General features: G+C 39.9%; 1 protein-coding gene across 15 annotated transcripts; it reads right to left on the bottom strand.

Moving 5' to 3' along the window:
* Positions 1 to 19252: 19252 nt before the first annotated feature.
* LOC131317731 (uncharacterized) lies at positions 19253 to 24429 on the bottom strand. 15 transcript variants are annotated; one of them, XR_009197397.1, is made up of 5 exons: positions 23758 to 24429; positions 21298 to 21388; positions 20794 to 21174; positions 20435 to 20502; positions 19253 to 19449 (listed from the first exon to the last, which is right to left on the bottom strand). XR_009197397.1 is itself a non-coding variant. In XM_058347309.1 (4 exons), exons 1-3 carry the CDS (start codon positions 23910 to 23912, stop codon positions 20794 to 20796), a joined length of 324 nt encoding a protein of 107 aa, XP_058203292.1. In that variant the 5' UTR covers positions 23913 to 24429; the 3' UTR covers positions 19253 to 19449. The 15 variants fall into 15 exon arrangements, 3 of the variants coding, with proteins under 3 accessions (XP_058203292.1, XP_058203291.1, XP_058203293.1); XR_009197399.1 differs by lacking the exon at positions 23758 to 24429 and adding an exon at positions 21686 to 21828; XR_009197389.1 differs by lacking the exon at positions 21298 to 21388 and having other exon boundaries at positions 21091 to 21174.
* Between the last annotated feature and the right edge of the window lie 78 nt (positions 24430 to 24507).

Below are 24507 nucleotides of genomic sequence, written 5' to 3' on the forward strand. Positions count from 1 at the left end.
ATTTGATTAAAGTTTGGGTTTTTAACCTATCGCTCCTTTCCAAAAGAAGCTTTAACCTATAGCTCCTTTCCAAAAGGAGCTATAATACTTACAACACGCCTTTGTAAAAGGCATACAAAGGCGTTATAAATCTGACTTGAACTCTTTGTCACATAGGAAACCTATAACGCCTTTTGAAAAGGAGCGATAGCATATTTTTACAAAACGTTTAGAAAGATGGATATTCCCCCAATTTGATTACAATTTATGGCCATTTCGGCCAAAAACTCGAATTTATGGTGGCGGTGAGAGTGGATCTGGTTTGGGAATTGTACGATTATATACATATATATGATGTGTATATGTGTTTATGTTTATATATATATATATATATATATATATATATATATATATATATAATAATGTTAATAGCCTAAAAAGGCTAGGCTGTTTTTTTTTTTTAATCCGCTGGCTAGGTTGTTGTGTAGTGCAAAAATTTAGGGGCTAGTTAAAGGAGATAGATGTACTTTTTCTAGCTAATTCACTTAGGCTCTGTTTGGAACTCAGGGAAAAGAAAGAAAAAGAAAGGAAAATTAAAGAATTTTCTCTCCTATTGTTTGGTTGTAGAGAAAGATAGAAGAAAATAAATATTTTGAGTGTCGTGAACAGTAATCCTTCTCTTTTATTTTCCTTTCCTTTCTTTTCCTTTCCATAAGGTCCAAACATAGCCTTAAAATTTTGTTGAGGCTATTGGAGATGCTTGATGAGCCCGTGAGTCCAATGAAAACATTGGTAAGGTTTCCAGTCCATCGAGCGTCCCAGAATACAAAAATACCCCTCACTTGCGAATGAAAGGACATGCTACAACGACGAAGATCTCTTCGTCTGAGGTCTGCCGGCCGCCTCCAACTTCGTCGGCGACCACATCTCAAACAAAATCTCGTCGGTCGCTTCCAACTCTGTCGCCGACCAGATCTCTGGTATCACGTCGTCCTTGTACCTCCTTAATCTTCTCTAAAATGTCAGGCGAAAACTTCTCGGTGAAGTTGATGGGGTGGTGGTTCAATTTTGTCGGCCATGGATGTAGTTAGAGAGAGAAAAACTTGATATTTGTAGAGGGAAGAAAATATCGTAACAGATCTCATAGAGAGAGAAAGAGAGAGAGAGAGAGAGAGAGAGAGAGAGAAGGCACTTGACATTTCTTTTATCATTGTTTTGGACTTTGTGGCATTAACTTTTAGACTTTGTGTGCTTTAAATTGACTGATGGTTTCAGAAAAACTAAATTTGAAAAAAGTGTCTTGGTTTATGTAATAATATTAAAAACGATTGTGGAATGTGTATTGTGTAGATGTCAAAAAATATTTCTTTTTGGGACTTTGATTTTTGCGCTTTACTTTTTACTGATGACGCTCCACTTTGTTCATGAAGTTATTAAATTAAAAGTAGAAAGCCATCAGTAAAAATTGGAGCGCGAAAATCAGTTTTCATATTTTTGGTCATATATATTTTAGTAATCGACAACATTTTGTTAGTAAAGTTGGCTCAAGAAAGTGTAATTATTTTTATAGATAACTAGATCTGTATTTTTTTGGCAGGATATAGAGAATATTATTTGACAAATTTCATTATTTGTGTTAACTATTATCCATGTCTTTTAAAAAAAAAAAAAACAAATAATGTTATCTTTGTCAATATATTCTACTCCTCTCAAAAATAAATTTACAGATACTATTATCTGTGTTAATCAATTTTCTGTATCTTCTAAAATAGTAACACATAATGTTATCGGTGCCAATTTATTAATGGTTTTACTAGTTTTTAAGGTATTAATTAGTAAAAGGGTGATTTGGTCGCAGGTCCACAATTACATTTTCACATCTATATAATTATAATAAAATTAACAAATGTGGTTATCTATCTACCCAAATCTATATTATTTATTATACCAAAAATATCAACAGATAATGTTATATCTACGAAATTTGTATTCTATATAATTGCATTACACCAACAAATGTGGTTATTTGTTCAAATCTATATTGTTTATTATTCCAAAAAAATCAACAGATAATGTTATCTCTCTGAAATGTAAGTAGTATCTATGAAATTTGTATTCTATATAACTGCATTAAACCAAAAGATGTGGTTATTTGTTCTAATCTATATTGTTTATTATTAACCTTATTTGTTAGTCTTTTTGGAATAATACATGGTAGTATATATTTGGACAGATAAGCACATCTGTTAATTTTATTGCAATTATAAAGAGTATAAATTGAACAGATAACCCTATCTAGAATAATAAAGAGTAGTGATTTGGACGAACAACTATATTTGTTAGTTTTATTGCAATTGTACAAAGTACAAATTTGAACAAATAACCCTATTTGAAATAATAAAGAGTATTGACTTAGAGAGATAACCACTTTGTTTGGTTGAGGTTTTAGAAAGTTATTTTTGAGAGTTGAGTGGTAATGAGTAGAAAGAGATTTATTGAAGACTGTGCCGAGAGTAAAAGTTACTCTCAAAATGGTGAACCAAGCGGAGTGAACAACATCTGGTATGGTCCAAAAGTGAACTCCTTTCTCTATTTTTTTAAAAGGAAGAATTGTTTTTCTATTGTGACAAAAGCATGTTCTCTATACACTAACATGGGGTACCCGATACCTTTACAGTTTGTTTGATAAAGGTTAAAATTTTAGAGGGGAGAAGAAGGATACAAAAAGAGGGGATATATAGATGGATATGATTTTTTTTTTTTTGATACTAGATGGATATGATACGAGGGAGGATCATTTTAGAAGAGGGAGAAAAAGTTACTACTTGGTTTGTTTTGTTATAGATAGACTAGGTTCTTCGCTCATGCCATGCTCGTCGAAGGAAAGAAGTTATGTTCAAGGGCAGCAATTTTTTGGGGTTTTTCCTTCAAATTTGTTCTGGCTGTATTTCGATCAGGGATTGGGTAAGTAGCAGGAAAAGGAAATAGAAAAAGTTATTAAATGTGATAGCTCGTAGCAAAAGATCTTGCAACTTTGCCCTTTTCCATTACCCTGCCGAAATCCTTGATCTAATCATAGCCTTAGTGAGCTCAGAGTAGTTGGTCACACACAGGGGAAGGATTTGCTGCAAACTATACAAGATTATATGTACAATTATGAAGAATTACATTTCATGCTCTCTTCCCAACACTTCCAAACAACTTGGTTGAGTTTAGTACAGACAACACTTTCCAAACCAAGGACACTATCCATATTCGAATTAAACTGAGTTACACTTTTACCTCCTAGCACAAACATGTACCTCCTAAAATCGTTAGATCTTTTGACCGTCAATTTTTTGGAACCCAATGCACCACACAACAGCACCAGCCTGTGGAAACAAATTCAGGAACTTTAGGGTCTATATGAGAAAAGTAGAAATATCACATTTGGTCAAGCAAAATGTATCTACGCTGGAATCAATACGAAGAGTAGAAGGAAGAGATCTACAAAATGAATGGAATTGTATGTCTCCTACCAAACAACATGGTATTCATACTTACATTAGCGTAACTCTTTTGCTACAACGGAGAAAGCACCATGAAAATTGTGGTATTATGATCTTTCGCAATTAATTTGCAAAATGCGGTCTTATCTATATCTCAGTAATTAGAACTTTATACATAAAGTTCAATGCAAAAGATACTATAGCCACAAAGGACCAATTATAAATGCATAGAGTAGAGAAGCACTCTTGCTATGGCATTGTGGCATGACGTTTCTGTGAAAAAGCCATTGACGTTTAACACATAAGCAAGAGCATTGAAATTAAAGACCAAGAAAAGTAAGGATCCCAAGAGTCGATGCTCAATGGAAGCTTCAGAAACTACTACAGTTCAATGCAAGTTTCCAAAAGACTGACCAAGACACAACCCAGTAGGCTTTCCAGCACTGGATCCTCGCACTTATAGGTTAAATGAGCTTTTGGAAGCAAATAAAACACCTCAGTGTATCCAGATGTAAACATTCATGGAAAAATGATGCAATAATTACTGACTTGGTAGAATATAAAACTCAAGATCAAAACATATCACTTTCGCAGGGTTTGCCAATCAGAATTATCATTGTGGCACTTAAATAGTGACTGCTTGGACTCACCAGTAGAGATTGGCATGTCTCATGCCTAGCCCCCTCCCCTATTTTTCTCACATTATCAAAATATTATTGAAATGTCATCCAACGGAATTCGTTTAAATCTTGACTTGCAATAAATGGTTCCACTGAAAATTTCTATGAACGTCTCACGAACAAGATCAAACTTTGTTAACATTATATCTTCAATAACCCAAGGATCAAAGTTGGTTATACAACAATTACATCTTCTCGAAAGCAAGTTCCAATGTGGTGTGAGTACGTTCTAAAAAAGTAAATTTAGCGATCCAAAGTAATCCCAAACTTTTTCCTATCCAAATCTACAGTCTAGAGATATAGAAACTTCAGCAGTAAAACACAAAAAGCTTTGTCATCCTACCTGACATATCACGTTTCTATTCTCGTTCCTCCTACTTGAACGATTTTGTTCTTTAAAGTTGCTTCCTGTTATACATGGTGTGAGTATGTTCCAAAAAAGTAAATTTAGCGATCCAAAATAATCCCAAACTTTTTCCTATCCAAATCTACAACCTAGAGATATGGAAACTTCAGCAGTAAAATACAAAAAGCTTGGTCATCCAACTTGACATATCACGTTTCTATTCTCGTTCCTCCTACCTGAATGATTTCTGTTCTTTAAAGTTGCTTTCTGTTATACATGGTTCCACAATCGTAATTTCATGAACATTTGACCTTGGTTGAATATCCAAACCATGGCCAAAAGAAACTATATGTCACTTATCTAAATAACAAACGATAACGAGATTGTAGGAAATCCACTTCTAGAGAAATAAATGCCCCATGTAGTGTACTATTCCAGCAGATGGTGTATACAAACCATATGCAGATACACATATCAAACCAAACAAAGCTTTACTAAACGATTGGGAAGTAAAATCAGAGATGAAATAGAGAACATACAAAGCAATACAACCACCCAGCATCCAGGAATTGGATAACCAACAAAAAGATTTCAGTTCCCTCTTCCACAGGGGCCAAGAAGCGACAGCCTAACTTGAGAACTCCCAAAACAAATCAGTAAGCAAGTAAGCAACTGATAAAACTATTAAATTTGGATTTACCTGAATGTGAATTCAACAATGAAAAAAACTCATGATTTCTTTCACCTTCTACAGATGTACCATAACTATTCACTTAGTAAAGCACATGATAGGCTGATAGCATTTCCATATACGAAATTAGCCATAGAGCCTAGATATCTCAATCCAAAACTTATCCACTTTACCGTTGGAATTCATCAATATGCCAAGCCAACAAATAATTTTTCAAAATAGCCACATTTCATATAAACCAATGAATCAACTATTGGGTTTGAAAGTGCAAGGCTGTGGAAGTGACAACGGATCTCTTCTGGACTCATTGTCATCCAAAAGCCTATGAAGCCTCTTATTTGACGCATACTGCCTATCAAAATGCTTCACTTGTACGAATTCAAATACACACAAATGCCCAAGAATTAACACCCTAAGCTGCAACAACGTAAGACAAAATCAAAAGCAGCTCTTGGAAAAGCTACCTGAGCTCCAATATCATTCAATTCTAGCAGTCAAAATTCAATTTCAGCAAATGACTTTCATCAACAAATTGATTAATCACTCATTCCTCCATCTTCTACACTTAGATATAAAGCTAAAAATGTTGTGATTGATCTAGATTCTAGAGTTTATTGTTTCTCTTTCTTTGTGGATTAGCAAAAACAATCACCCGAGATTGTAATATATATATATGTATCCAGAGATAAGTGCGCAAAATTGTCTTTAATTGGAAAAATGGCATGTCATCTAGTGGTCTTTTTTATATAAGTAGGAAATAGCAATCAGCAAGGGAAACCAATCAAAACATTAGCCATATAAACTTCTAACCATGACTTTAGTAGCCCAACATATATGCTTATAATATTCCACTAAAACCAGTTAACCATCCCAATTTAAGAACTGGCTACCACTAAAAAGCCATATAAGTAAGAAGTATAATGCAGTGTCATCCAAAGAAACCAAATTAGTTGTGACGAAATACTGAAATAGTAGCCCAAATATTATCCATTCATAGCCTACGTGCTTGACCGATTTCCTAGTCCTAAATTAATGGGTTGCCCCAAGCGTAGGGCGGAGATCGACGCAGCATAATATCCGGTAAGTCCGGAGTCGAATCCACAGAGACGGTGATGTGTGCTGACTAAAAATTCGGGTTGTAGAATTAAAATTAGCTCTTAGGTAGCTACCCCTTGTTGTTTTGTTTGAGATTAACTAAAACTTAAGAAAAATAACTTTTCTTTTCAAATAATTAAAAAGAGGTACAGTCGTAGGGTTCATAGCACTCGTAACCAGTCCAGATCAACCTGCTCAATTTGGTATTCTTAAAAATGTTCAATTTTGGATTGAAAAGATACCCCGCAAGATGCGAAACCTTAGGGTCGCCGTATACCCATGCGCAGCGGAGAATGGGTTTTGGACCCCCATTCCCCCGTTCACAAGGGCTCCGACAATGCCCAGATTCGTCCGCGGGAAGTATTTTTCCAATCTTAAATCATTTTTACATTGTTTGATAAAAAGAGCAGTACCCGAACTGATCACGGCGTGCTAATCACCCCGCGACCCTACCTATATCACTACTCACTAATCATTATGTGATAAACAAAAGAAACCCTAAATTGAAACATGATTCTATTACGCAAGATGAAAAATAAACAAAAAAATAACAATTAATTAAATACCAATGAATAACTTTAATAAAGAACAGAAATCAATACGAGTTACCGGTGTGCGGAGATCTAAACAAAACTTAAAAGAGAAAAACAAAGCTTCGAAGAAATCAATACTGTAAAATAAAGGTCGGAGTGTGTACTGAAAATACAGTGGGAGAAATTGCAGCCCTGTTCTTTCTTTAACCCTCGATCGCTGCTTGTGTTTTTCTCTGACAACCCTCCGTTCTCCCTTCTCGCAGCTCTCTGTCCTCCCTTTTATATTTTTTTCCGCTGACAGCCGCCCCCTTTTTTTTCAAAAGCTGCTGCCGACCGTTTTTTTTCAAAAACTGCTGCCGATTAGTTTTTTCCAAAAGCTAAAGCTGCTTTTGACTTTTTTTTTCAAAAGCTGCTTCCCACGTAGACGGTAGGGTAAAAAAAAGTTGTTTTTTTTACAGGCATTGAAGGGAAGAATCACATAGAGGCCCTTGGGTTTCATCTACTTCGCGCTTTGACCCAAAACTTTTGCTACCTTCCGTTTTTACCCAAAATCTTGAAAATCGAGCTCGAGCAACCTTTATACATAACAACAAATAATAACAATCAGTTAACAAAAATAAATGACTAATAAATATAGATTGGAGGGCGAAAATATACATATTTTAGCACTTATCACACCCCCCAACTTACATTTTGCTAGTCCTCGAGCAAAGAGAATAATAAAAAATAAATAAATTCTAACTATGTCACTTTCGTAGGACTCACGATTGCACTTAGCATGTGCAACAAGCCTTTTAAACCCCTAGGCGATCCCCAGAGGACGAGTGGAGTCTCGTGAGGGTTTACAGCAATGAACACCCGCAAACATTGTGAATACTTTTCACATGAACCCCAAAAACCTGTAAGACGGCTTAATGATATTTCAAGCAAAGAATATGAAGCCATCGCGATGAGATAATGGGCATAAACAGTTCTAGATACTATCAAGTCAGAAAAATAAGTCATGGCACCTATACTCAGCGTGTGTGAACAAGGGCTTCGGTTACTAGTGAAAAATAATCAAAAATTCTCTCCGGACCGAGTCTCGACTTCAAATCTCACCGTGTCATGCACTCAACAAATGAAATCACTCGAAACAAGGTGCATATTACTCTCAATATGTGCAGTCGGAAATATGTAACTGAAAGCAAAATGCTCTGCACAAGTTGACACAAAAAGAAAGCTCTACAAAGTGGATACACGATCTCATGAACGGAATGCCAAGTATTGAAAACTCTTTCTATCCACCAATTCACAGCCCATTGCCCCTAGGATCAAATAGGACTTTCATTCTGGTTATAACGTTAGGTAAGAGAAAGTATTTCAAGGTTAGGGTAAAACATTCAAGTGTCTGAGAATAAACTAACCACAACTCACATAGGACAAATATAACGATGCGTTCCCTCTTTCTTTCTTTATTTTCTTTTTTTTTTTCTTTTTTTTTCTTTTTCTCTTTTCAACTTCACCATATTTCTCTCCCTAACTCTTTAATACAATCTCACATTAAGAACAAATGTTTCTTCTTCTACAATAATTTTGGTGTGTCCTTCCTTTTTGTCTTTCTCTCTCTTTTTCTCTTTTGAATGGGAAAGATCACCAACAATCAAAGTTCAATTCACAATTCCACTCATCCCCCTCTCAATAATTCACCTTCACATTATTAACTAACCATTCTCAAGACACAATATAGATGGTGGAGCTCAACAAGAAAAAGGTTGTATGCACGAGGCTCAAATTGGTTCATAAGTGATAAATGTGTGAATGAAGAAACGAACCGGCTCTAAATAGCAAAGATGGCCTATAATCCTCTCCAATGGGCAACACAACCATGCAACTTTCTAAATCCAAGAGATAAGTAGGCAATTCAAAACATTTCCAACACTTGACGACAAAAATAATGAGATCAACAACGAATTTTTTTTTTTTATTTATGACAAACAAGAGTTTATTTGACACCACTCCAAGAAAAGATAAGGCTCTAAACTCACATGGGGCATAAGTCTCCACTAAACTAGCCATCAAGAATAATCAAGTCACAACTCACAAGTAACCAAAGCCCAAACAGACGTGAAGTGCAAATGTGCTAAAAATAAATGCCATGACAAATTCTTCGCGACAAGCTAGTAAAAAGAACTACAATGCCACCACAATATTAAAAGAATGACTACCATATCTCAATCAATCGCAAGCCAATCTCGACAGCTTTCAAGTCTCATGCAAAAAGAAATCCACTATTTTTTTTTTTTTTTTTTTTTTGACAAAATAAAAGTAAGTAAAAGAACAAAGTGATCCTTCCCCCCAACTTGAACTAGTCAATGTCCGCATTGAAAGCATGAAAAATAACGATAGGACAGAAACATAAAAGAGAGGAGAGATATCACCTCGAAAAGGAGGGCTAAGCAGAGTAAACTATAGATAGAGGGAGACCCCCCAACTTGGATCGAACAATCTGCAAAAATGTTAGCCTCCAAGACAGCAAGAAAAATAACTAAAAGAAATAAACAAAGCAAGAAATAAAATAAAAGACACAAAATTAAACCATCCACTTTCTTCACGCAAAAGACACGGGTACTACTTTTCTCCCTGGCCAAAGACTGTGTTTCCCTATTTGTTGGAAGGACAGTATGCATAGGATTCAACGATATCTTGAGAAGTAGTGCCATCATCTAATAGGCTGTCACTCCCTCTGGGGCTTCCAGATTCCTTACCCACCACTCCGTTTGTGAAGCAATCTCCACAGAGTTTGGACATTAAAGTCAGATGGTTCAGACAGAATTCTCGCTGCTAACTACGTGCCTGCCGTCAGACCCAACCTCCTAAGTACTACATACATAGCTTTGACCAGGTGGCTATACCAAACCATTATGCTAATTTTTTCCCTTTTCCAAATTCTACTTTTTTTTTTTTTAACAAGAAATAAAAGAACGAGTGTACAAAGATTATTCCCAAAACCCAAGTCAATGATGGGTACCACTATTGCTAGGGGCCGGGTCCACTTCTTAGTGAAGACAGTGGTACGCGAAAGCTACCCGTCGGAACGTAGCCCAACGGCTACACAACAGGGTCATCCGAATAAACAGGATCGACCAAAACCTCATCAGGTTCACCTATTTCCACATATTCCAAAAATGATTTTAGACGTTGCCCGTTAACCTTGGAAATATTATTATTTTTCGGGTCACAAATATCTACAGAACCATTCGGGTAAACCTTATGCACAACGTAGGGACCGTCCCACCGGGACCTCAACTTACCAGGAAATAAATGAAGGCGCGAGTTATACAGTAACACTTTCTGACCAACACTAAAGGTTTTGCGCTGAATATTTCTATCATGATACGCCTTAACCTTAGCCTTATAAATACTCGCACTCTCATACGCATCATTCCTAATTTCCTCAAGCTCACACAACTGGAGCTTCCTATGGGCACCCGCCTCAGGTAAACGCGCGTTTAGCGTCTTAATGGCCCAATAGGCCTTATGCTCCATCTCAACGGGCAAGTGGCAGGCCTTACCATAAACAAGCCGGTAGGGTGAAGCACCTAACACGGTCTTGTAAGCAGTGCGGTAGGCCCACAAGGCATCAGTCAACCGAAGTGACCAATCCTTCCTATTCGGGTTCACGGTCTTCTCTAGAATCCCCTTAATCTCGCGATTTGCTAGCTCAGCCTGACCGTTGGTTTGAGGGTGATAAGCAGTAGACACCTTGTGAGAGATGCCATACTTGTTCATTAACGCCCCAAAAGACCTATTGCAAAAGTGTGTGCCCTGATCAGAGATAATGGCACGTGGCATGCCAAACCTTGACAAAATGTTAGTTCGCAAGAACTCTAGCACGACCTTAGAATCGCTGGTCTTAGTGGGAATTGCCTCAACCCACTTGGAAACGTAATCCACCGCCAGGAGGATGTACTCATAACCGTATGACACCGGAAACGGGCCCATGAAATCAATACCCCAACAATCGAAGACCTCTATCACAAAATGTTTTGTAGGGGCATCATATTCCGCGGGCCAACCTTGCCTAATTTCTGACACCGGTCACACGACTTACAAAAGACGTATGCATCCTTAAAAAGACTCGGCCAAAAGAAACCACACTCACTGACCTTGGCGGCGGTCTTCTTTGCGGAGAAATGACCTCCGCACGCCTCGGTGTGACAAAACTCTAAAATTCCCCTTTTATCAGTTTCGGGGACACACCGGCGCACTATCTGGTCCGCGCAATACTTGAACACATATGGATCATCATAAATATATTGCCTGACCTCTCTCAAAAATCGCTGCTTCTCAGCTGTGGACCAATGGGGTGGAATTTGCCCAGTCACCAAATAATTGGCGATATCTGCAAACCATGGGCACACATTAGCAGCGAACAACTGCTCGTCAGGGAAAGAATCCACAATGGGGAGATGAGAGGTGGGGTCCTCAAACTCCAGACGAGACAGGTGGTCGGCTACTACATTCTCAACCCCTTTCTTATCCTTAATCACAAGGTGGAATTCTTGCAGCAAAAGAATCCACCGGATAAGGCGAGCCTTCGCATCCTGCTTGGTCATCAAATACTTCAAGGCCGCATGATCGGTATACACCACAATCTGCGAACCCACCAAGTAGGACCGAAACTTGTCTAAGGCAAACACCACCGCGAGCAATTCCTTCTCGGTAGTGGTGTAGTTCATTTGTGCCTCATTTAGCGTCTTGCTCGCGTAATAAACGACGCATGGCTCTTTCCCTCGCCTCTGCCCTAAAACCGCTCCGACTGCATAGTCGGAGGCGTCACACATCAACTCAAATGGCAAACTCCAATCTGGAGGCTGAACAATCGGCGGAGTAGTGAGACTCCGCTTCAATGTCTGAAAAGCCTCCTTACACGCCTCGGACCATACAAAGGGCGTGTCTTTTGACAGTAAATGGCACAACGGCCGGGAGATAGCACTGAATCCCTTAATGAAACGCCTATAGAAACCGGCGTGACCGAGGAAAGATCGAATGTCTTTTACAGACTTTGGAGTGGGAAGATTTGCGATCAAATCAATCTTCGCCTTATCCACCTCAATACCCTTGGATGAGACAATGTGTCCTAACACAATCCCTTGGGTCACCATGAAGTGGCACTTCTCCCAATTAAGCACAAGTTGCTTTTCCTCGCACCGTTGCAAGACCTTTCCTAAGTTCTCGAGGCATTCGTCAAACGAGTCCCCGAAAACTGAAAAGTCATCCATAAACACCTCCACGATCTTCTCTACCATGTCGCTAAAAATTCCCATCATGCACCTTGAAAAGGTTCCGGGAGCATTGCACAAGCCAAAGGGCATGCGACGGTAGGCAAACGTACCATAAGGGCACGTGAAGGTGGTCTTCTCCTGATCCTCCATGGCTATCTCAATCTGATTGTAGCCAGAGTACCCATCCAGGAAGCAATAGAATGCCCGACCAGCCACCCTCTCCAAAATTTGATCAATGAATGGGAGAGGGAAATGGTCTTTCCGGGTGCTCGCATTGAGCTTCCGGTAATCGATACAAACTCGCCACCCGGTTTGAACACGGGTCGGCACTAGTTCGCCCTCGCCGTTTCTCACGACGGTCACTCCTGCTTTCTTAGGCACCACCTGCACTGGGCTCACCCACTCACTATGGGCTATCGGGTAAATAATACCCGCATCTAAAAGCTTCAGCACCTCAGCCCGAACCACCTCCTTCATATTGGGGTTCAGACGACGCTGAGGTTGCCTAGTAGGCTTCACATCCTCATCTAGAAAAATGCGGTGTGTACACACCGTTGGACTAATACCCTGCAAATCTGCTATTGTCCAGCCTATCGCACCCACGTGCTTTCTCAACATGGTAAGCAACTTAGCCTCTTGATCTTCCTCAAGGGATGAAGAGATCACAACCGGAAAAGTATCATCGCCTTTAAGGAAGGCATACTTAAGTGTGTCCGGCAGAGGCTTTAGCTCTGGTTTAGGTGGCTGGACAGACGATGGGAAAGCTGTAGGAAATGGGGCGCCCAGCGGCTCAAGAACTGGGTTCCAAGCGGCGCCACACACATCCTCCACTGCAAGCATCTCCATTAAACTTCCTACATCTGGAGAATCTAAAAATGACGCCTCCTCGGCGGTTAAGGTTATCTCCAGAGGATCCTTGTATAACACACTATCGACATGCTCTTGTACCAGCGTGTCGATCAAACTCACCTCATATATCTCCTCATCATCCTCAACCCGGCTATCCACGTTGAAAACATTCACCTCCATTTTCAAGTCCCCAAACGACAATTGGACTTGTCCAGTTTTGCAATTCATGACAGCACTGGAGGTGGCTAAAAATGGACGGCCTAGGATGATAGGAGTCTTTTCAAAGACCTCTGGTATTGGGCATGTATCCAGGACAATGAAGTCGACTGGAAAAAGAAACTCGCCCACTTGAATTAGAACATCCTCCACCACCCCCTTTGGAATTCTCACACTCCGGTCAGCCAACTGTAGCGTGACTGGAGTGGCTTTCAAATCGCTTAAGCCAAGTTTCAAGTATACTGAATAGGGGAGCAGGTTGACACTCGCTCCTAAATCTAGTAAAGCCTTATCGAACTTTTGGCCTACAATCGCTATAGGGATGGTGGGACAACCAGGGTCCTTACACTTGGTGGGGATCTCAGTTTGGAGAATGGAGCTCACTTGCTCCGTCAGAAGCACTTTGTCCTGACTCTTGGTTCTCCGCTTCGACGTGCACAGATCCTTCAAGACTTTAGCAAACTGAGGAATTGCGTCAATGGCTTCCATCAAAGAAATAGGAAACTGAACTTTCTTGAATAATTCAAGCATTTGAAAGTTCACATTGACCTTAGGCTTCGCCACCAAGCGATTTGGATATGGAGCGACGGGTGGTGTTGGAGTCGTGGGGGCCGCAGTTGCAGGCACCACCACTTCAGGAGATTCCGCCTCTTTCTCTACTTCAGGAACACTTCCCAAGATTGGAATGATTGCTGGAATAGCTACCGGCACCGAGGGTGGCACCGATTTCTGCTTTGGGGGCAAATCTTTGTCAATCACCTTCCCACTTCTGAGAGTGGTGATCGCTTTAGCATCTTCCAGACTGAGATTCGGATTACTTGGGCCAGAAGAATCGCCCACATAATGGGTACCAGCGGCATTGACTAAAGGTTGAGAAGGAAACTTTCCCTTCTCCTGTTGGATTTGTCCAACTGCCGCCGTCAACTGGGTCAATTGGGTCCTAATGTCACCAATTGCCTGTTTGGTTTGTTCAGTGAAGCTTAACTGAGACTGCATGAGAGCCTTCATCATCTCATCAGTCTGTTTATCCCGCGGGGGATGGTTTATGCCTGGGGGTGGTCCAAAAGATGAAGGACCGAACCCCTGCTGCTGCTGAGGTGGGTAACGAAATTGGGTCATTTGGCCTTGAGGAGGCCGGAATTGCTGAACTTGTGGCTGAGGTGGTGCTTGGGGTTGCACCGGGGCTTTTTGATCCCTCCAACTCAAAAGTGGGTTTTGGGCCCACCCTGGATTGTAGGTATTTGAATAAGGATCCCAACGCTGGTTAAGTGCGTTCACCTCAGCCTGGTTACTATGGTATGCGTCTTTGACAATGGGAAATGCGGGGCAAGCAGTGACAAGATGCCCCGGACACTCACATAACGCACACACCTCTTCGACTTTCACCTCATTCACCTGATGGACTTGCTTAAGCTTCAAGTCCTCTAATTGTTTAGCCATCTTGTCCAGCTGAGACTGGACATTGTGCTCTCGCACACTAGAAGGAAAAATGCCAGACCCACTGGGTCCCTGTGCAGCCATGGCCCTATCACCGAGGTCGGAAGGTTCCCAACTTCGGTGCTTCTCGGCCAACTCTTCGAGAAAGTCCCACGCATCGTCCGGGGACTTATCTAGAAAATCCTCCTCTTTACAGAGGTACTCCATTTGTTGGACCGTAGCAACATTCAAGCCCAAATAGAAAAATGACACCAACTGGTGTTTCATGAAACCATGATGTGGTAAGGACAACAACAAGTCCTTGAACCGCTCCCAGCACCTTAAAAACGACTCGCCCTCTTTCTGCTTATACGATTGGATTTGGCGAGTCAGGTACTTCGATTTACTTTCCGAGAAATATTTCTTGTAGAATAAATCTCGGACAGCAGCCCACGTCGTGAGAGATTGTGGCTTCTGCATCCGCAGCCACTTATCTGCATTGTCCCTGAGCGAGGCTGGGAAAAGCTTAAGGCAAGCATTCTCCCACTGAGTAGTGGTGGCCAGGGTGCGCACCAAGCCCTCGAAATGACGGACGTGCTCATACGGATCCTCATTCTCCTTCCCATGAAACAAGGGAAGGGCATTATGTGTACCAGGTTTAATGGTGAAAGCATTACGTGCTTCCACCGTCTCGGTTGGTAAAACTATTGGACTGAGAGGAGTGGTCCTCTCAGGATGCATGTGTGCACGCATCGACATCGGTGGCTCTGCTATTGGTGGCTCAATTATTAAATCAACAAAAAGAGCACCGATATCAAAAGAATCACCACTAAAAGACTCTCCCTCCACGATTACTTTCGGCTCTCTCTCAATGGCTACGAGACGCCTGGTATTGTCTCGGTAGTACTTAGGCTTTAGTGGTGATTGCTTTCCTACAATGGAGGATTGCGCACCTCTACCTATGATGGCTCAAACAAAATTAAAAAGAAAAAATAAAAATAAAAAATAAAACTAACTACCCGAATTCTTTAACACACGTTACCGTCCCCGGCAACGGCGCCAAAAATGCTTGACCGATTTCCTAGTCCTAAATTAATGGGTTGCCCCAAGCGTAGGGCGGAGATCGACGCAGCATAATATCCGGTAAGTCCGGAGTCGAATCCACAGAGACGGTGATGTGTGCTGACTAAAAATTCGGGTTGTAGAATTAAAATTAGCTCTTAGGTAGCTACCCCTTGTTGTTTTGTTTGAGATTAACTAAAACTTAAGAAAAATAACTTTTCTTTTCAAATAATTAAAAAGAGGTACAGTCGTAGGGTTCATAGCACTCGTAACCAGTCCAGATCAACCTGCTCAATTTGGTATTCTTAAAAATGTTCAATTTTGGATTGAAAAGATACCCCGCAAGATGCGAAACCTTAGGGTCGCCGTATACCCATGCGCAGCGGAGAATGGGTTTTGGACCCCCATTCCCCCGTTCACAAGGGCTCCGACAATGCCCAGATTCGTCCGCGGGAAGTATTTTTCCAATCTTAAATCATTTTTACATTGTTTGATAAAAAGAGCAGTACCCGAACTGATCACGGCGTGCTAATCACCCCGCGACCCTACCTATATCACTACTCACTAATCATTATGTGATAAACAAAAGAAACCCTAAATTGAAACATGATTCTATTACGCAAGATGAAAAATAAACAAAAAAATAACAATTAATTAAATACCAATGAATAACTTTAATAAAGAACAGAAATCAATACGAGTTACCGGTGTGCGGAGATCTAAACAAAACTTAAAAGAGAAAAACAAAGCTTCGAAGAAATCAATACTGTAAAATAAAGGTCGGAGTGTGTACTGAAAATACAGTGGGAGAAATTGCAGCCCTGTTCTTTCTTTAACCCTCGATCGCTGCTTGTGTTTTTCTCTGACAACCCTCCGTTCTCCCTTCTCGCAGCTCTCTGTCCTCCCTTTTATATTTTTTTCCGCTGACAGCCGCCCCCTTTTTTTTCAAAAGCTGCTGCCGACCGTTTTTTTTCAAAAACTGCTGCCGATTAGTTTTTTCCAAAAGCTAAAGCTGCTTTTGACTTTTTTTTTCAAAAGCTGCTTCCCACGTAGACGGTAGGGTAAAAAAAAGTTGTTTTTTTTACAGGCATTGAAGGGAAGAATCACATAGAGGCCCTTGGGTTTCATCTACTTCGCGCTTTGACCCAAAACTTTTGCTACCTTCCGTTTTTACCCAAAATCTTGAAAATCGAGCTCGAGCAACCTTTATACATAACAACAAATAATAACAATCAGTTAACAAAAATAAATGACTAATAAATATAGATTGGAGGGCGAAAATATACATATTTTAGCACTTATCACTACGTGTGGAGTTTAAGACGTGCCCGTTGCTGCATGGATATGGAATAATTCACATTAATGTACATAAAGCATGAAAGCACAGGCTGGACAAAGTTTGAAACTGAAACTTTGTTTTGCTCAGCCACACTAAACTGATGAAAAGTTTTTTAGGAAAACAGATTTGTGGTGTAGAACATAGACTAGTAAATTTTCATAAAGGATTGACCAGAGAAAGTAGAATAGCAGCATGCTAAATTTACTCTTATAGCATCGGAGTTGCTTAGTCAGTCAGTCTTCTTGGTGTTGCTCCTTGTTTCTGTTTTGAAAATTATAACTGACACCAAAAGCATGAAAATTATAACTCACACTCATCATTCATGTTAAAAAAATATGTCAAGATCAAAAATAACACTTTTCATACTTGATGTGAAACGCACCACCCTCTTTGTACTTGAATAGCCATTCATAAAAAACGAACCACCACAACAGAATTTGGTTTTTGTGGGAAAAACGATAGCATGCAACATTTGATGAATTAATGGTTTGTCTAATTATAAAGAAGGGAGTAACGTAAACAAGTACCACAAATGGGAAAGATGGGAAATCATTGCGAGCAGCCACTACAAATGAGCTAGGAAAATAATGGCACAAAACATGTTCCGTTGATTTATCTGGGTTTATTGAAGCTTTCAATTGTAAACTTTAATAAATTTTATGCAAGTATTTCTGTAACTAATACTACTGTCCTTCAAAATTAGTCTTATGACAAAGACAAATAACAGTTATTTCGCATGCCCATGAAGTAGATCCGTAGGCTTAAATTAATCAACGCAAAATATATACGAAGTTGCAAGAGTGAAAAGTTAATAGGCAACCAGCCACAAAAATTCCCCTGTAACAGGGGAAACGGAAACTACGGTCCACCATCAAGCATCTTGGCTGAGTTGGCTCTCCCAACCCATTCCGTCTCACCACTTGCCAGATCAGGTTTGAGTTCTCTTGTTCAGATCAATCAGTATCAGATCAACAAACAAAATAGAAAATCAAACAAAAGCATATGAAACCCATCATCAAGAGGTTGAGAGAGATACCAGTTAATCGGCGATCAAGGTGTGGAAGAAGTGTTTTTCGTAGTAGGTTTTGTCTTGTAGCTTCCAATCTCAGCAGTACCGGGGAGCCAAGTTTGGTTGAATCAAATCAACAATCAATATTTCTGAAAAACAATTTAACAGTCAATAATCAAAAGCCCTAAGTGTATAAATCAAATACCACATGCAATCAACAATACAAAATAATTAGAAGCCTTAAATACCTATATTCCCTGAAACCCTTACTCGACAACACAGATCTTCCAAAACTGCACCAATGAACCCACCAAACTACATCCCAGCAAGCCGATGCCGTGAAATAGATTGGCGCAAGCCCAGACCAAAATCAGTCAGCAGCCACCTCAGTTCCTCCCGTCTCTTTACCATTTTAACCTGTCCCATGAAATCTGAAATCTCGCGACGCCTTGGTTGCGGTCCATCCGATTTTGCTTTCGGTGACGGAAAACCTCTGAGAGATTTGGGGGTTTGGTATAGGGTTAGCTTCGTAGTGGAAGGAGCTCAGAGGAGAGAGGGATTGGCGGGGAGAGTGCCAAATCACGAACCAGCAAATTAAAGACTCCGGTCGAACAACGGGAAAATCGGCATGATTTGACCATTAGGAAAGCACCATCCGCTGAAACCGTAGACTCCTCTGTTCCAACACACGCAAACGGGAATGCTTTTTCTTCGTTGCCTTCTCTTTCTCTCTCTCTCTCTCTCTCAAACGCCGTTCTCTGCAATTTTGTTTCTCTATGTAAAAAACAACGTAAAAAGGGAAGAAGTAATAAAGTGGTAGGAGGGAGAAAGCGACGGAGAACGCGCCACGTGGACAGGAGTGAAATTACAATTATGCCCATCTGACTAAGTTTGTACTGTTTGCAATTGAGGGGTAAATATGTCCCAAATTGAAAGTTGGACCTCCGAAAAACTCCTCCTTTATATATACTAGGGTGTTAGCAACGTGCTACGCATGTTCGGTCATGTTCGTTAGTCTAATAATCAAATGTGCTTAGCTTTTATTGTTTAATTTTTTAGCTTATTTGGGTTGTTTTTTGGAGATTGTTGTAAAACAAGGGAATTGAAATTACGGATTATCTTTTTTGGGCGTTGGAAGTCAGCCGACCGCCGCCGCATCTTGGGTTGGTTCCTCCACAATTCCCCATAGACAAAACTAATCTCTGATACGCATTGACTCAGATTGGATCAAGGAAGCACTTGACTGGAGCCCCCAACAAGAAAATCAAGAATTTACCACATATCCACAGGAAAGGAAGATCTCGATAACTATATTAGAGACTTCACTATGTGCATTATTGATGGTAGCAAGTAAAGTGATTTTATAACAGAGATTGGCACTTCAATGCTAACTAAAAGCTTCGGTGGCATATGCATGAGTTTGGGGCTTTTTCACTACCAGTTTACTGCCTGCTTCAAATCTCCTTCCACATGCACCACCTGCTAATTCAGACTACAGATATATAGTTATGCAAATTACGAGTGTGAATCCATACCAAATCAACACTTGTACAATAGTGGCCCCATAAAAAAACATCAAACAAAAAGTTCAGTTACTTTACAATGCAAACTTGTCAGTTAAGTTTTTAACCTTTTCTTCTCCAGGATAGCCTTTGTTCAGTTTCTCTACCAGTTTGTACAGTGTAACTGAAATCCTTAAGCAATAAACCATTATCTAACATATTCGAATCGAGCTCATGATGTGGGATATTTGAACAGCAGGATTTGAGAAGTTTAATTAAACTGATAATAGTATAAAATGCATGGCTGACAACATTTCTATGAATCTGCTTAGGAGGAATATTTCCACGCATAGTTGAAGTGATACCATTCTCCATTATTTCAAATAGCATAGTCAATATAAAGATTGCAATACCAAAACTATTTGGCATAGTTTACTACATTAATTGATGCCATAAAGCGATTGTATCAAAGATATGATGGAAAGTCATTCTAAAAGTGTCGATGTGAGAAAGTGTAACACTTCGAGCAAAAGCTTCAGAGCTGGGGTCACGGCAAGACCCTTTGGATTTGCGATAGAAATGGGAGCTAAGGAGAAAGGGCCAACCAAACAATTTGTTGGTACTTTTCTCTCCATTTCTCACCAACTTATTCAATGTAAATGAGTGTTTGGAGAGTAATTTGTATTTACAAATGACCTGTACATCTTTCATGCAAATTAAGCTATTTCTAGAGTAATCTGTATTTACACTGGACTCATACTATACTACATAAGAATCCAACTAAAGCCATAAAAGAACCATGCACCTAATGTCTAAATAATCAGATTGTTCAAAATACGGGTCTTAACAAGCAAAAGCAACAAAATAACTCCGGAATCTCATTCGCACTTAGAGTTCACCGAGCAACAATATTTGGTAGTTTTCCCCTACGAATGTTAGCAAAATAAAAAGGAAGACCATACCTAAAGACAATATTTCCTGAATCCGTTAAACGTCCCACACGTACTCTAACATTGAGTCCATATCTCAGCTGTAACAAATATTGCCAATTAAAGTTATCTCAAGCAATTTTGTATGGTAGTCAAGTAGTGTTTCCCTTCTAAGAAGGAAAGCAACACTGCATTACTACACAGAAAACCAAACTATCAAGCCATGCATACTAATCTGTAAAATGAGTATGCTACAAATATTCAATAACATTAGATTATTAGACCTTGGGTAACAACTGATTATTAGGAGTAGCTCCAACATTAGCATAATCAAACAAAATCAAGGAGAGCTCATGGTAATTATGCCTAACAATCAGCAAGCACTCTCTGACCTAGAGGAGCAAGAAGATAATAAAACTTGGAAACACCATGTTCAACAATAAATGGTATATCAACCATTTTCTACAGAGCAACAACCTACACAAAGTAAATCAATTCGTTAATTAGAAGATTATTCTTCTGGCATGTCATCAACAAGCATTTCAAACTGCCTATAAAGAAACAACAAGTAGCATTTCAAACTCATCGGTACTTTTTTGGGGAAAAAATAGGGAAGTACTCATCAATTATTGTAGCAAGGGCCAATGATTTTGCTTTCGAGAAAGACAACATGAACTCATGTAACTTACTTGCTGTCTCCTTCAAAGTCAATCGAGACCACATCATCTTCAGTGCAACCCAGGATTCCCTTTAGCTTTCCTTCTGACTCCTCACTGATAACCACCCGAGAAAGATAAATATGAACCAAAAAATTCAATGAAAGAGACAAAAGATTAGTACTCATAAAACTAACTATCTGGAAATATAACAAACAAGGAGGTAGCTCTATAACATACATAAAGTCATTCTCTTTGCCAATCCTTATTTTATAGCAGGTTTGATTTCGTCATATAGCCTTCTTCTCCAGTCTCACGGTGAGGTCAACCACTGAGATATCAACGTTGGGAACACGAAAAGCCATTTGAGTTAATTTTCCATTTAATGCAAGAAACACCTTACCAATAGCCTTAGAAAACACAAAATCCCCACACAATACGATGGGTTTTTTTTTTTTTTTTTGGATAGGCCACAATAAGATGGAGTTAGGAACCAGATATTTCAAGAAACTTCTGTTTTTGGCAGTGGTGTCAAGCTCAACACCAAAACTAACAACTGAATTGCATTTTACAAAACAATGTACAACTACAAATTTAACCCAAACAGCTCCACAAAGCCCTTAACTACCATGAGTGGAGGGAAGAAAACTATCAGTGTAATGATAAATCTGCCCTTCGGCTCAAAAAGTGTCAATTTCTTGCCACCGTTGTGGAAACGTAGGATCAAAAGATTGACTCACCGAGATGTAAATGAAAATGTACTATTGTATGCCCTGATATGTAGGGATGGCCATCTCGACCGATCCGTCCGTATCCGATCCGTTATCCGTCCCGAATGGATCGGATTTTTCGGATATTGGGGCGAATTTGGATTTATTTTTCAAAAAAAATTCGGAGATCGGATCGGATTCGAAGGTAAGTTTGCCTCCGATCCGATCCGCCCCCGATCTGATCCGCCCCAAATCCGATAACCGATCCGCCTCCGAATATCCGACTATATAAATACCTCATATTTTTTGGTTAGTCAATAGTCAGTCTCCTACCCAATTGACTTCACTTCACACAACCCTCCTCGCCCATGACTTCTCCCCCTTCTCTCTCTCCTCCCCAACCCGCCTCCCTCTCTCTAAAAAAAAACCCTCCGGCAACGGAGAGATACGGCAATCTCCCCTCAGGAACGCGGCAGCGAGACTCCCTCTCCATGTTACTTTTATTTTTTTAATTTTTTTTCAATCTGAGTTTTTTTTTTATCGAGTTCTAATCTATTTTTTTTTTCCAAATTCAGATTCGGATATCTGTTCCCCGTTTGGATCGGGGATGAAGGACAAAAATATAATCCGTTCGGAGTTCGGGGCGGATTCGAAGGGCGGGTGGAGGGTTCGGATTCGGATTAGGATATTGCAATATTCGCCTCCGATCCGCCCCGTTGCCATCCCTACTGATATGCTTTAAGAAATGTGCAGATTCTGCTCTTGAACCAGAATAAAGCTCCAATAGTACTTCTAAATGATCACTCACTATCTGGTAAAACACCAGTCAACAGATGCAAAGAGAACAATAGCGGTTCCAAAAAACCTTTGTCCACTTATCATACACGAACACATCAAAACAAAAACATATCAATACCCTAAAAGAATTCTAGGTTTCACATCACTAAAACAAACGAAATCTCGTTACGGCACCACAATCTCATTTTTGCGGTGGAGAGTCGGTCTAGCTTGTTGGGCTAATAATTAAATGTACTTAGCGTTTATTGTTTAATTTTTAGGTCATTTGGGTTGATTTTGGAGATTGTTGTAAAATAAGGGCAAATTACGGATTATCTTTTTGAAGTTTGTTCATTTGGTAGATGACCGTTTTGTATTTTACTAATGGCTAGTCGCTTACCTATGGTTTCGGCCTAAAGTGCTGCTATTGTGCTTTGCACGAAAATATTGTGCCTGCTGGATTAAAACTTGATTAAGGAAATACTTTCATTCATGAGTAATAACCCTATTTTCTGCAAATGAGTTTGGCATTTGCTAAGGTGAAATGGCAAACTATAGAAGAATCGGAAATAATTTGGTAATGCAAACTGGGGGGGCCCAAAAAATGATCCAGACATTTGTTCTTTTTTAATATGTGTCAAGTACCTACTGTGGAAAACAACGAAATGCAGATGGTAAGCCGAGTAAAGTGGGTAGACTTGGTAAAGGGATGGGCCGTTCAATATTCTTGGATTAACAGTTAAGGAACTGATGTAATGAATATTGCTATAAATACAACTCTCGGTCGAAGGTATTTCTCATTGGATTATGCTGCAAAAAAGGTAAGATAGATGTCCTTAGTCCTAATTCATGGAAAATACTAAAATTAGATTTCTACAGCAAAAACAATACAATAAAATTCAGAATTGCTTCATATCAAACTAACCAAGTACTTCACTCCAAAAAAAAAAACTAACCCTAGAACGGCAATCTAACAACAAATCGACGCAAACACCTGGACACTTTGATGGGCCAAAGAGACCAAAGAAGGAGAATAGATAGATAAATTTCTCTCATTGCTACCGTAATCTACGTTAGGGTTCTAATACCAAACAATCACAACCGATCATTGGCCTTAATTTCAACAAAAATAGCAAAGCAAACCAAGACAATTTGGAAAAGGGCCAAATAAACCCTAACCTGCGGATCCAAAAAATTTAAAAAAAACCCTAACCTGATTTCTAGGGAACGACTGTAAAGTTCAGAAGCTTCAGCATGGTCCCCCTCTTCGTCGGCCAGCGATTTACTGTGCTCCTCGTCAGAGTTAACAGAAGTCACCACGCTGTTGTAGATCTCTGTTCGATTCAATGGTTTCTTCGGCAGAAGCATGCTTTTCTTCAGCTTCTGTGTTGGGGTTGGGTTGTGCTATGCTGGGGTTGGGTTATAGAAGAGAGAGAATGGGGGGGGGGGACGGAGGATGATAGGGAGAGTGGACGGTGGGAGAGCTTGGCTCCGCTCTCTGCTCCTAATGGATTTGGATTGATTGAGAGAGAGACAGAGCAACCGACATATGAGAGAGGAGAAGACAGAGACGTCAGATGTGTTCAGAGATGGGAAGGTAGAAAGACAAAAATAACTCTGGACAAAACTTGAAATACCAGATGCATAAAGACAAAATAACGTACCTTTATTGGGGACACAAACAGAATTGTTGAAAAGTCCGAAAATCCAAATTAGTAATTTGGAAATTCTTCCAAACAGTAGTCTGTCCCCACCACAAAACAGGGGAAAAGGCGGGGATACCCCCGGACTTTGCACTGAAGCCTCTCCCACTAAGGGACCCAATTGGAAAATCATGGCAAAAATGGCCCGACTTCAAAATCAAAATTCCTTCTCCCTTTAATTCGGTCTTGGACTAGGTGCACCTTCATGCAAAGCATGAATGCATGCCCGTTGAAGGGAACAAGTTTTGATATAGGCTAGA

The sequence above is a fragment of the Rhododendron vialii genome, chromosome 2a, assembly GCF_030253575.1.
Source record: "Rhododendron vialii isolate Sample 1 chromosome 2a, ASM3025357v1".
NCBI classification, from domain to species: Eukaryota; Viridiplantae; Streptophyta; class Magnoliopsida; order Ericales; family Ericaceae; genus Rhododendron; species Rhododendron vialii.